General features: G+C 37.4%; 1 protein-coding gene across 1 annotated transcript; it reads left to right on the top strand.

Moving 5' to 3' along the window:
- The first annotated feature begins 3,191 nt into the window (after nt 1-3,191).
- On the top strand, nt 3,192-6,515 carry LOC149018856 (protein ECERIFERUM 26-like). Its single transcript, XM_089154439.1, has 2 exons — nt 3,192-3,752; nt 5,468-6,515. The coding sequence occupies exons 1-2, from the start codon at nt 3,309-3,311 to the stop codon at nt 6,347-6,349; spliced, it is 1,326 nt and encodes a 441-aa protein (XP_089010565.1). The 5' UTR covers nt 3,192-3,308; the 3' UTR covers nt 6,350-6,515.
- Nucleotides 6,516-11,855: the final 5,340 nt, after the last annotated feature.

Raw genomic sequence — 11,855 nt, 5'->3', positions numbered from 1 at the left:
GCCAAGACTACATCCATGCTATATGCAATTACACTAATAGCTCTTGGTACAAAATTAAAGGAACATGACTACAAAATTGAATTCAGCTCTGTAATGTCTTGCTAAACGTGGGGGGATGGGGGAGGCTTTGTCACATTCTTTATATATTGTATGTGGGAATTACAATTTGTTTCAACCATGAGATGGTCGTAGCTCTCTAAGACAGCAAAAAGAATACCTAATCTTATGGCAAACGCTTCTCCCACTTCTACATATGCAAAGACAATAGGTTCTGGCACTACTTTCATTGGAGTTTCCTACTGGTCTCTCAATACAAAGCCGATGCCCCCTTCTCCTATTTCTTTACACAACGGAGCGTCTTAGTTTAATTTAATCATACCCGGGGGTGGTGCCTATCAAAGGTTGAGGCTTGTGTTGTTTCCCCTCTATCCTTCATACCGTTTGCCTCTACAAACTCTCTATGTACCCTCTATGACATTCCTATTCCTTTCTTATTTCTCAGTGAAGAATCTCTAGCCAATTGTATTTGGCTCCTTATCTCCTTGGCAGAAATCTCCTCGTGAGTATCCAATGAGTTGTAAGATTCAGCTATATATAATATTCTAATTCAAATGAACTCATTGGATTATCCTAACATTTGGATTAGAATATGACATGGGGCTAAATCTTATAAGTCATCGAGCACTCATCGGGAGATCCCCTCCAAGGAGAGGATCCAAACTCCTAGTAGTTACACTATCTTCTTCGGATTTGATTTCCCCTAGCTAGTTATTGGCACCCTCGACTTGGCTATCTGTTGTTTAGATAGTATCATGTGTTATTTAACAATTCAATCCAAAGCTCTTTGATATAACATTTGTTAAAATGAGCACCAAGAATCACGAACAGAGATGGAATCACTTTGAAATAACACAGATTTAATGTGGTTCATAAATCAATGATGTTTTACATCTACATACAAAGGAGAAGAGGTTTCACTATGTATGGAAGAAAATTATAGTGCAAATCTCTCACCAACTGCTCTAGTGTTACAAACCTCAAGTCTTGTAATACTTCTACAGGAGAATGTAAGATACATATTTATAGAGTTTAAATGCAAAAAAATCCCAGCAGGAAGGCTCGTTCCGTAGGGCTGCAACTGAGCTGGGCTTTTGCAATCCCAAGCTCAGTCCTATATGTTCTAATCTGAGCTCATTCCCGCCCTGACCCTAGTTCAAGACCAATTGTCCCTGGCCCTAAGCCCTACAGGGCCAAGCCAAGCTCATTTCCGCCCTAATTGGCCCTAATTGGGCCAAGTCGGGATGGGTTGGCCCTGATTGGCCCTAATTGGCCCTGACCCTGATTAGCCCTAATTGACCCTATCCTTAGCCCTGATTGGCCCTGTCCCTAATTGGCTATGATTGGCCCTGTCTCTGGCCCTAATTGGCTGTGACCCCGATTAGCCTTGTCCCTGGCTTCGATTGACCTTATCTTGGCCCAAGCCTTAATTGGTCTTATCCTTGGACTTAAAATATCAAATGTAAATTCATAAAAAATATATAATAATAATAAAAATAAAAGTATCATAAGTAAACTAAAAATAAAATTCATAGAAATATAAGATGATTCAAGCTCATACAAAATGATAAAATAATCAATAAGTTGATAATGTTGCTTTAAACATAAATAAATTCATACCCCATAATTCTATATTGATCTCTGAAAGTCTCTCATTGCTTTGACGATGGAAATTGAAAACCCCTCCCATTGATATTCTTATTCAACAAAAAAAAATCATATTCAAAACTTTGTTACCAAGTAAATCAACGATAATTTAGTATTGATATTTTTTTTGTAATTAAAAAAATTATATTTTAATTACAAACATAGCTATCTGTCTTTAATTATTTTCCCCCCTTCTTCTGAAATATCACATTGGAGGCAAAAGAAAGATGTCAATATTCATGATGAGAAGTTGGGGTCTAGATATTAATTCTTTATATATTAGCTTTTATTATTTATAATATATTATCTCGCCTTAGTCCCAAAAAAAAATCAATGATTTTTTGGAACTAAAAATGACTTAGTTTGAAAAATAAAAATTATCTTAAAAATAATATAAAAAGTGAACTCATAGTTTTTTTTTTTTTTTTTTTTTTAATAAAAGTGAACTCATAGTCTAATATAATCAAAATGACTGAAGGTTAAAATCGAGACTAATGTGAAGATTAGGGTAAAAATCTAATACATGATCAGGGTCAAATTAACATTAAACTAGAGCCAAAATTAGGGTCAAGATCGGGATGTGGATTATAATTAATTCATCTCCATATAAGTGGAGGGTGCAAACTCAAATAAGGGCCAAAGTCATGGCCTAAATTAAGGCCAAGATTAGGGCCAATATCAGGGCCAAGATCAGGGCCAGGATCAGGGTCAGGATCAGGGTCAAAATTAGAGCCAAAATTAAGGCTAGAATCAGGGCCAAGATCAGGGTCAAAATCAGGACCAGAATCAAGGTCAAAATCAAGGCCAAAATCAGGACTAGAATCAGGGGCCAGAATCAGGGTCAAAATCATGGCCAAAATTAGGGCCAAAATCAGGGACGGAACAGGATGGGCTGAGCGGGTCAAAGAGTAATCCCAGGCCCGCCCTTGGCCCTAGTTTAGGGCCAGAATATTTTGGCTCTAACCCGCCCTTAGGGCCAAGATCTTTAGCCCAAGCCCTATTCGGGCTCAGGACGGGCTTAGGGCGGGACAAGGCCGCCAGGGCAAAACTTGCACCCCTGACATTCCGTACCCGCGTCCATCACATACATCAAAATATATAGGTCATTCGGGTCACCAATAAAAAATATATTGGTGCGGATGGATCTTCTGAATAGGATACAATAATTTGAGTCGCACATAACAGCATAGTTACTGGGCAATCTTGAATGCTAATAAGTAATTATTGTAATACTGGGCAATCTCGAATGCTAAAAGAAATCAATGCAATTAAATTTTGAACACGTTTGATCTTCTCTCTCGTTTTTTAATGATATCGTACTGGTCTCGCCAGTACTCGCAGTTGGAGCTCATTAATTTTACAAACTTCGAGAGAGATGACCCTCGCATTAACTCATCATCCTCTCGCAACAGTTCTCATGTAAGGAGAAATAAGTTCGTTTTGAGAGATCAACTCTCAAATAAAAGGAGCACCACTGCTGAAGCTCTTCTTACAGAACATTGCTCTCTCTCTCTCTCTCTCTCTCTCTCTCTCTCTCTCTCTCTCTCTCTCTCTCTCTCTCTCTCTCTCTCTCTCTCTCTGTATGTGTGTGAGTGTGTGCAACAATGGTTGTTCCAGACAACACCAAAGATGGAAACATGATCTATGATATGAAAATTTCGTCCGTGGGACCTGCAGAAGTAACGGGAACAGATGTAATACATGAACCCACAAATATGGATTTGGCAATGAAGCTTCATTACGTAAGAGCAGTTTACTACTTCAAACCCAGTTCAGTTGTTGAAGGACTTACTGTTCCCACTTTCAAAGACGCCTTATTCAGATGGTTTAATCTCTATTCACATACCTGTGGAAGGTTCAAGAGAACTGAGTCAGGTCGTCCCTTCATCAAGTGTAACGATGCTGGGGCACGGTTCATCGAAGCCAAATGCACTAAAACCATTGATGAGTGGCTGGAAATGAAGGACCCCCTCTCTCTTCACAATCTCCTTGTTCCAAATCATGTCCTTGGTCCTGAACTGGCTATCTCTCCTCCAATCTACTTTCAGGTTTTTTGTGTAATCTTTCTCTGTCTCTCTGTGGTGTTTGTCTGTGCTTGTGCTATTTTCTATAGAAGGACTAGGAGTTAGTCAATCGGTTTGGACTAGTTCAGCTTGATTTCACTAGTTTTAGTGTATGATTAAGCAAGTCCAAAACCTGACCCAATAAGGATTCATCAGTTTTAGTTGGGTTTTGGTTTTTGAATTCATTTGGGTTTGGTTTGATTAATCATCCATTCACTTTTGAATTGATTTTTATTTACCTCATAATATGTTTAGAAATAGGAAGATAAAGAGTATTGTTTTTCAAACAGTTTTTCAACAAAAATTTATGGAATAAGGTTGCATACCTCCCCAAACTGGAAATTGCTAGGAGCAACCCTGCTCCCAGCAGCTGAATGACTGGATGAATTTTTGGGTCCAGATCAAATCTGGACCATTTAATTAAGTTTTCACTTAATGGTCCAGATTTGATTTGGATCTAAAAATTCATCTGAGCGGTCAGATGGTCAGCTGCTAGTAGCAGCACTGCTCCCAAGCATAATCCTCCCAGACTCTACTTGTTTGGAAGCATTCCGCACTGTATTCGCCCTTCTGAAGAAAGAGATTGTTTTTTAATGAATATTTGGTTTGATATTGATTTCTTACTAGGTTATATCTTTTCCAAATTTTAATCCCAACCTATTTAGGTTTTTATCCTTTGCTACTTGACACCCTTTATCATAAGTCATTGATTTGCATATGCTTTCTGGTTAATTTAGAATTTTCAAAATGAGCAACAATTAGATTGCATTTTTGAACAAATGATTATTTGAGAGGGAAACACAAAGCAACAACCAGTGTCAAAATTCGAAACTGCTTCATCATAAGGAATACTGAATATTAAAAACTTGACTTGAAGAGGTTGGCTCGGTTGAAAAAAGACCAAGCTAGGCCTCGTAGTATGAGGTCTAAGAGTTCGAATATCCTTGAGTATAGGGATAAAGCCTCGCCCTATATTTAAATTACATATAAAAATTACTATAAGGATGTAGTGATGTGGGGAAAAAAATTTGAAATATCAATTGAAAATTTGAAATGCCCCGTTATATCCAATGTCATCTCATTTATTATAATGAAATAAAAAGGTAGTTGCTTGTTTCTCTTGTCTAGATCATGTGGTCCTTTGGCCAAAAAAAAATCATGTGGTCCTTTGGCCAAAAAAGAAAATCATGTGGTCCATGAGATTCATTCCTTTTTGGTCACCATTTTTGTGAAATATCAATTGCTTTTATCCAAAATGGAAAAAAATAATTAATACAATGCCTTATCATATTCTATCCTATCCTTTTTATCTCATTTATTATGAAATAAAAAGGTAGTTGTTTACTCCCTCTTATCTAGATTATGTGGACGCATGTGATTTATTCCTTTTTTAGGATCACCATTGGTGTGGTGTGCTATTCTTTCAAAATCCTTATCAGCACCCCGTCAAGAGAGCACTCTGTACTCCTCGACAGCTGTACCACCACAAAACATGTGGAGGACAACAAGGGTTGATGATGATTTTTTTATATTTTATTATTTTTAATTTATGGGCCCCACATGTTTTGTGGTGGTAAAGCCATCGAGGAGCACAGAGTGTTTTCTTGAAGGGGTGTTGATCCGGACTCATTCTTTCACTCATACACTCATAAAATTCTTCTTCTGAGGCTAATAATCACCCAATGTGCTTCTGTTTGCAGATGACTACCTTCAAATGTGGTGGAAAGGCATTGGGCTTTAGCTGGGCCCATGTCCTTGGAGATGCATTTTCTCTCTCTCACTTCCTCCACTTGTTGGGCCAAATCTTGAGTGGTCAATATTTACCCAAACCATCTTATCTACCAGAACCTCCAGAAACAAAAGCCAATAATGAATCGAGCAACCCATCATGGCTTGCGGTTGAACCGCTATCATTGAAACGGGTTGAACCGGTTGGAGACCACTGGATAACTGCGAAGAACTGTAAAATGGACACCTATTCTTTCCGCATCACAACCCAACAATTGAAGGCCATGAGTTCAACGATGTTTTCTTCAACTGCCAAACTCCCACCTTTTGAAACTCTCTCTGCTGTCTTCTGGCAATGCTTAGCAAGAACTAGAGAAGGACCAGAGCCTAAAACTGTAACCATTTGCAGGAGAAGAGAGAAGAAGGGGTCTTGTTTGATCAGCAACAACCAGATGATAAGCAATGTTCAGGTTGATTTCTCTGTCACAGAAGCTGATCCAAAGTTACTAGCAGCATTGATCTTGGAAAGTCAGAAGATGGATGAGAAAAGCAAGATTGAAGAAATTATGGAGAAGGATGAAGGGTTGTCTGATTTGATCATTTATGGAGCAAATCTGACATTTGTGGACCTGGAAGAATCTGATCTTTATGGCTTCGAGGTGAAGAAACAGAAACCCGTGTTTGTGAATTATACAATTGATGGTATTGGAGATGAAGGGCTCATTCTAGTAATGAAGGATTATCCTGCAAGAAATGTTGATGGTGATGAAGGAAGGACTGTTACTGTTATTCTTCCTGGAACTCAGATATTGAAGCTGAAAGATGAGCTCCAAAAGGGGTGGTCTATTGTTTGACGATAAGATGCTTAAGTTATATTAACCTTATCAAGCGTGTAATCTTGTGTTCTATGTTTTATGGATTCACTATTTGTGGCTTAGTGTACTAGTTGGAGTAGTTGCATATATATATATATATATATATATATATGGGAAGACAGTAGCTGAACGGACGTGTGAATATGTTAGCTAAACGATTATAAATAAGATTTATTAATTAAATCTTAATTGTCAAATAAAATTTCTATTTTTCCTCTTATTATTAGTCAGTTTGTTAAGTTAACCTTCTATCACCTGTTAAATTTAAAAGAGAAAAGAAGTTAAAAATGCTCGATTCTTGACGGGTTGGCAGTTAGAATTTTTTTAAGAAATTAACAACCTCCATTGTTTAACTCTAAAGGGAAACCTCCATTGTTTTAACTCTGAAGGGAAACCACCACAGTTTAATTCTCACAAGTAACTAAGAAATTCTCTTAAAACCTTCATTGTTGAACTCTTAATAACTAAAGTAGAAGGTCTCTCAAAATCCCACTGTTAAATTCTCAACAAGTGAAGAAGAAATCCTCTCAAAACCCCCCAGTGTTTAACTCTCAACAAGAAAAGAAGAACTTCTCTCAAAATATCCATGACATGATGAACCAAATTGACCCCCCAACTCGGATAATCAAAAGAATAATGGCAATTGTAGCTGTCAAGGGCTTTACCTAGTTGATCCCTTTATTAGAACATCACCCGAGAGATTTTGGTAAAGAGAACACCAACGACTCAAATCCTATCCATCCAAGTTCCTATAGCAATTTTCAATCTTTCCAAGTATTCATTCGTTCTCTTCCATTGCCTTATTATAAAGGGTTTCCACATCTTTCATTTTTAATCTATACCCAAACATAGCCACTTTGTTCTTTTTCCTCTCTCCGGTAATCCAATGTGGTAAACCCTTTCGATCTTGGAAGTCAATTTATATCCATCAGACTTATAAACAAATGCTGTTTTGTACAATTTTCAGAAACCTATCCCGTCTCCATGGGTAAAAGGAACAGAGGAAGAAGAAAGAGACTGTTATCGACAACCGGTGATATCAGGTTAAACTTAACTAACCCATAATAATGAGAGAATAATTAGGAATTTTATTGGACGATTCAGATGCAGTTTAACAAATTTGACGATGAATATTTAGAGCTGTTCAGCTAACCTATTCACACATCCGTTCAGCTACACTTTAGCCTATATATATATATATATATATATATATGGTTTTTCGAAGTCCAAAAGGAAACGCATCCCTTGTTTAATTGAGTTGGAAAGCATTCACTATAAAGACAACGCCCTGACCGTAGTTTCGATATTGTGAGGATATGTTCTCAACATTAGTTGTTTTGCACTACTCCTTTAACTTGTGTTTTGTATCCTAAGGATGATTGCATCCATATAGTATAAAATTGCATTTGCACCAGGCCCTAAAAGTCTTTTTTTAATTATGACGGTAGTACTGAGTAGGAATACACAATCACTGTTCACACGTTTACTATTCACGTTACTATTCATTATTCACTATTCACGTTTACCATTCACTATTCACTATTCACTATTCACGTTTACTATTCACATTTTACTGTTAAGGCTTTTTTAATCATTTCTATTGTCTCAATCATGCATACTTCAGTAGATACATTTACTGTCTTTATAATTGCTTTGCATAATAGTAACTCGAATAATGGCTTAAAAACAATCTTTTGTAGTTTACTTGGATATTATAAGTCAATTGTGAATAATATTGAACTTCCTGAACATTTAGTAGAACAACGAATAATTTTACCTATAGAAATTCGTGAAATAATTTTTGAAAAATTAGCGTCATCAATAGAAAATACTCATGTAAAATTAGTAAAACAAAAGAATCAATTAAGAATTGATACTAAGCAACAAAGACAAAAATTATGTTTATATTGTATTACAAATTATTTTGATAAACGAGATCATGAATTACCTTGGTATAATAATATTGAGAATATGAAATATAAAACTCCTGTATCAGCAGATTATGAGCCCTATGGAAGAATGTTATCTCTACCCCATACAATAAAAAAAAAACACCAAAACTTTAAATATAATCCCCTCCCAAAAAACTTTTTTTTTGAAATTTTTTTTTTTGGATAAATACAACATACAACAACAACAACAACAACAACAATAAGCCTTTTCCCAACTAAATGGGGTCGGCTACATGGATTCTTGCCCTCCAATCAGTTCTGTTCAAGGCCATGCTAGATACAAGGCCTAAGCTATACATATCCTTTCTCACCACTTCTCCTAAGGTTATCTTAGGTCTACCCCTAGCTCTTCTAGTTCCTTCAATATGGATTATATCACTTCTCCGAACAGGAGCATTTATAGGTCTCCGTTGAGCGTGGCCGTGCCACCTCAAACGACTTTCTCTAAGCTTATCACTTATGGGAGCAACTCCCGGACCAACTCTAATATGATCGTTTCTTATCTTATCCATCCTAGTTTTGCCACTCATCCATCTTAGCATTCTCATTTCTGCTACACGAGTTTATCGATATGATTCTTTTAACAGCCCAACACTCTGCACCGTACATCATAGCTGGTCGGACAACGGTCCTATAAAATTTTCCTTTAAGCTTTAATGGAATACGCCGATCACATAAGACCCCGGATGCACCTCTCCACTTCATCCACCCTATTTTAATTCTTTGGGAAACCTCATCTTCTAAATCACCTCTTTTACTTATGATTGAACCTAGGTACCTAAAACAATCACTCGACGAATCTCTTTATCGTCAAGTATCACCACTTCATCATCTGCCCGATCATGACTAAAGTTACAAACTAGATATTCTGTCTTCGATCTACTAAGTTTAAAGCCTTTTGATTCCAAAGCTACTCTCCATGAGTCTAATTTGGTATTAATCCCCACTTGGGTCTCATCAATCAACACAATATCATCCGCAAAAAGCATACACCAGGGGACCTCATCTTGAATGTCTTTGGTTAATTCATCCATTACCGGTGCAAATAGATATGGGCTTAAAGTTGACCCTTGATGTAGCCCAACTGTTATCGGAATTCCTTACTTTGTCCCCCACTTGTTCTAACACTAGTCACCGAACCATCATACATATCCTTAACTATATCTACATATTTACTTGCAACACTTCTTTTCTCTAGTACTTGCCAAATTAACGCTCTAGGGACTCTATCATAGGCTTTTTCTAGGTCAATAAATACCATATGAAGGTCTTTCCTACATTTTCTATACCTTTCCATAAGTCTCCTAATTAAGTAAATAGCCTCCGTTGTAGATCTTCCCGGCATAAACCCAAATTGGTTCTCCGTAATCGTAGTTAAGTGTCTCAACCGGGTTTCAATTATTCTCTCCCATAATTTCATCGTATGGCTCATCAATTTAATGCCTCTATAGTTATTACAACTTTGAATATCTCCTTTATTTTTGTAAATTGGAACCACAACACTTCTCCTCCAATCATCCGGCATTTTCCCCGTGCTCATAATCTTATTAAACAACTTAGTCAACCAAACTAGTCCATGGGTTCCTAAGCTCTTCCATACTTCAATTGGGATTTCATCGGGACCTTGTGTTTTGCCAAGTTTCATCCTCCTTAAAGCTTCTTTTACTTCGGACATCGAAATTCTACGTATATAAGTTCGGACACCGGTGCCTTGGTGAAAAGTGTAATCGTCCGAGACATAAGTGCTTGAAGAATGCTCATTTAGTAAACTAGAGAAATAGGTTTCCCATCTTTTCTTAATATCCTCCTCACAAACTAATACTTTACCATCTCCATTTTTAATACATCTAACATGGTCAAGATCTCTACTCTTCCTATCCCTCATCTTAGCTATCTTATAAATAGATTTTTCCCCTTCCTTTGTGCCCAACTTATTGTATAACTCTTCATACTTTCTTTCCCTTGCTTTTCCCGCAATTTTCTTAGCTTCATTTCTATCTAACCTATACCTTTGAAGATCCTCAACATCCTTAGTTCTTTGCCATGTCTTAAAACTAGCCTTTTTATTCCTAATGGCAGCTTGAACCTCACTATCCCACCACCACGTCTCTCTATAAGAATGGATCTTTCCTTTTGATTCACCTAGAACATCTTTAGCCACCTTCCAATACACATAGCCATCTCATTCCACATTGCATTGGTATCCCCTTTAAAATCCCATTTTCCTTGTTTGACTACTTCATTAACGAAGGATTTAGAGTACTCTCCTTTCAAATTCCACCATTTTATTCGGGATAGTTTACCTTAGACCTTTTATGTGTTCTTGGGACTAAGCACATATCCAAGACCACAAGTCTATGTTGTGCGGTTAAGCTTTCCCCGGTATCACCTTGCAATCCTTGCACAACAATCTATCAGTCCTTCTAGTTAGGAAGAAATCTATTTGGCTTCTATGCTGTCCACTTTTGAAAGTAATTAAATGCTCATCACTCTTTTTGAAGTAAGTATTTATAATAGATAGATCAAAAGCGGTAGCAAAATCCAAAATTGAAATCCCCTCGTCATTCCTTTCTCCAAAACCATATCCTCCATGAACACTCTCATATCCTCTTTGATCTTTTCCAATATGTCCATTTAAATCACCTCCTATGATAATCTTTTCTCCTTGACGAATTCCTTGCGGTAATCCACCCATATTTTCCCAAAATTCTAGCTTTAGACTTTCATCTAGTCCTACTTGAGGTGCATATGCACAAATTATATTACTGAACTCTTTCTCCATTACAAGCTTGATAGCAATAATCCTATCACCCACTCTTTTAACATCCACCACATCATTTTTTAAATCTTTATCCACTATTATACCCACTCCATTTTTATTTGTTTTATCCCCAGTATACCAAAGTTTAAAGTCATCCAACTCTTTGGCTTTTTACCCCTCCATCTAGTCTCTTGAATGCAAGCTACATTAATCCTTCTTCTCCTCATAACATCTATCAATTCTAAGCTCTTACCAGTTAGAGATCCTATGTTCCAAGATGCCAATCTAATCCTATGCTTATGGACTAGCTTCTTTACCCGCACTCGTCCACGGCGCGGGAACCCTTGCCTACTTATCCCGCATCCGGGCGCCGTGCGCGCGTCGCTCGGGCGCCCTGCTCCCTTGCCCACTTATCCTACCCGGGCCTGTGTGCGCGTCGCTTCTTTGTCGGGGCGCCCTAGCATGCTTTTATCATATAGGTCGAATCCATGAAAAAGGTTTGGCTAGATTTTCCGGTGCGCGCCGCGCGCCCAACCCTCCTCCTTTAGGGGGGGGGGGGGGGGGGGGAAAAAAAAAAAAAAAAAAAAAAAAAAAAAAAAAAAATAGAAAAGGGAGAAAAAAAAAAAAAAGAAGGGAGAAAAAAAAAAAAAGGGGGAGAAAAGAGAAAAAAAAAATGCAGGGGGGGGGGGGGCAAAAAAATATTTTGATAATATAAAAAGGGGGGGGAAAGGAAATAATAATTTATTTGAATTAGATAAAGGACGTAATTAAC

Source organism: Hakea prostrata, chromosome 4, assembly GCF_041222555.1.
Source record: "Hakea prostrata isolate BN-2017 chromosome 4, UWA_Hpros_2, whole genome shotgun sequence".
NCBI lineage: Eukaryota > Viridiplantae > Streptophyta > Magnoliopsida > Proteales > Proteaceae > Hakea > Hakea prostrata.
This window is presented reverse-complemented; position numbering and strand designations above follow the sequence as displayed.

Excerpts from the sequence above, each read along its gene's own strand:
- LOC149018856 (XM_089154439.1), top strand. The coding sequence starts at position 3,309 with ATGGTTGTTCCAGACAACACCAAAGATGGAAACATGATCTATGATATG. Across the intron at positions 3,753-5,467 it reads CTCCTCCAATCTACTTTCAG|ATGACTACCTTCAAATGTGG; the intron begins GTTTTTTGTGTA and ends TTCTGTTTGCAG.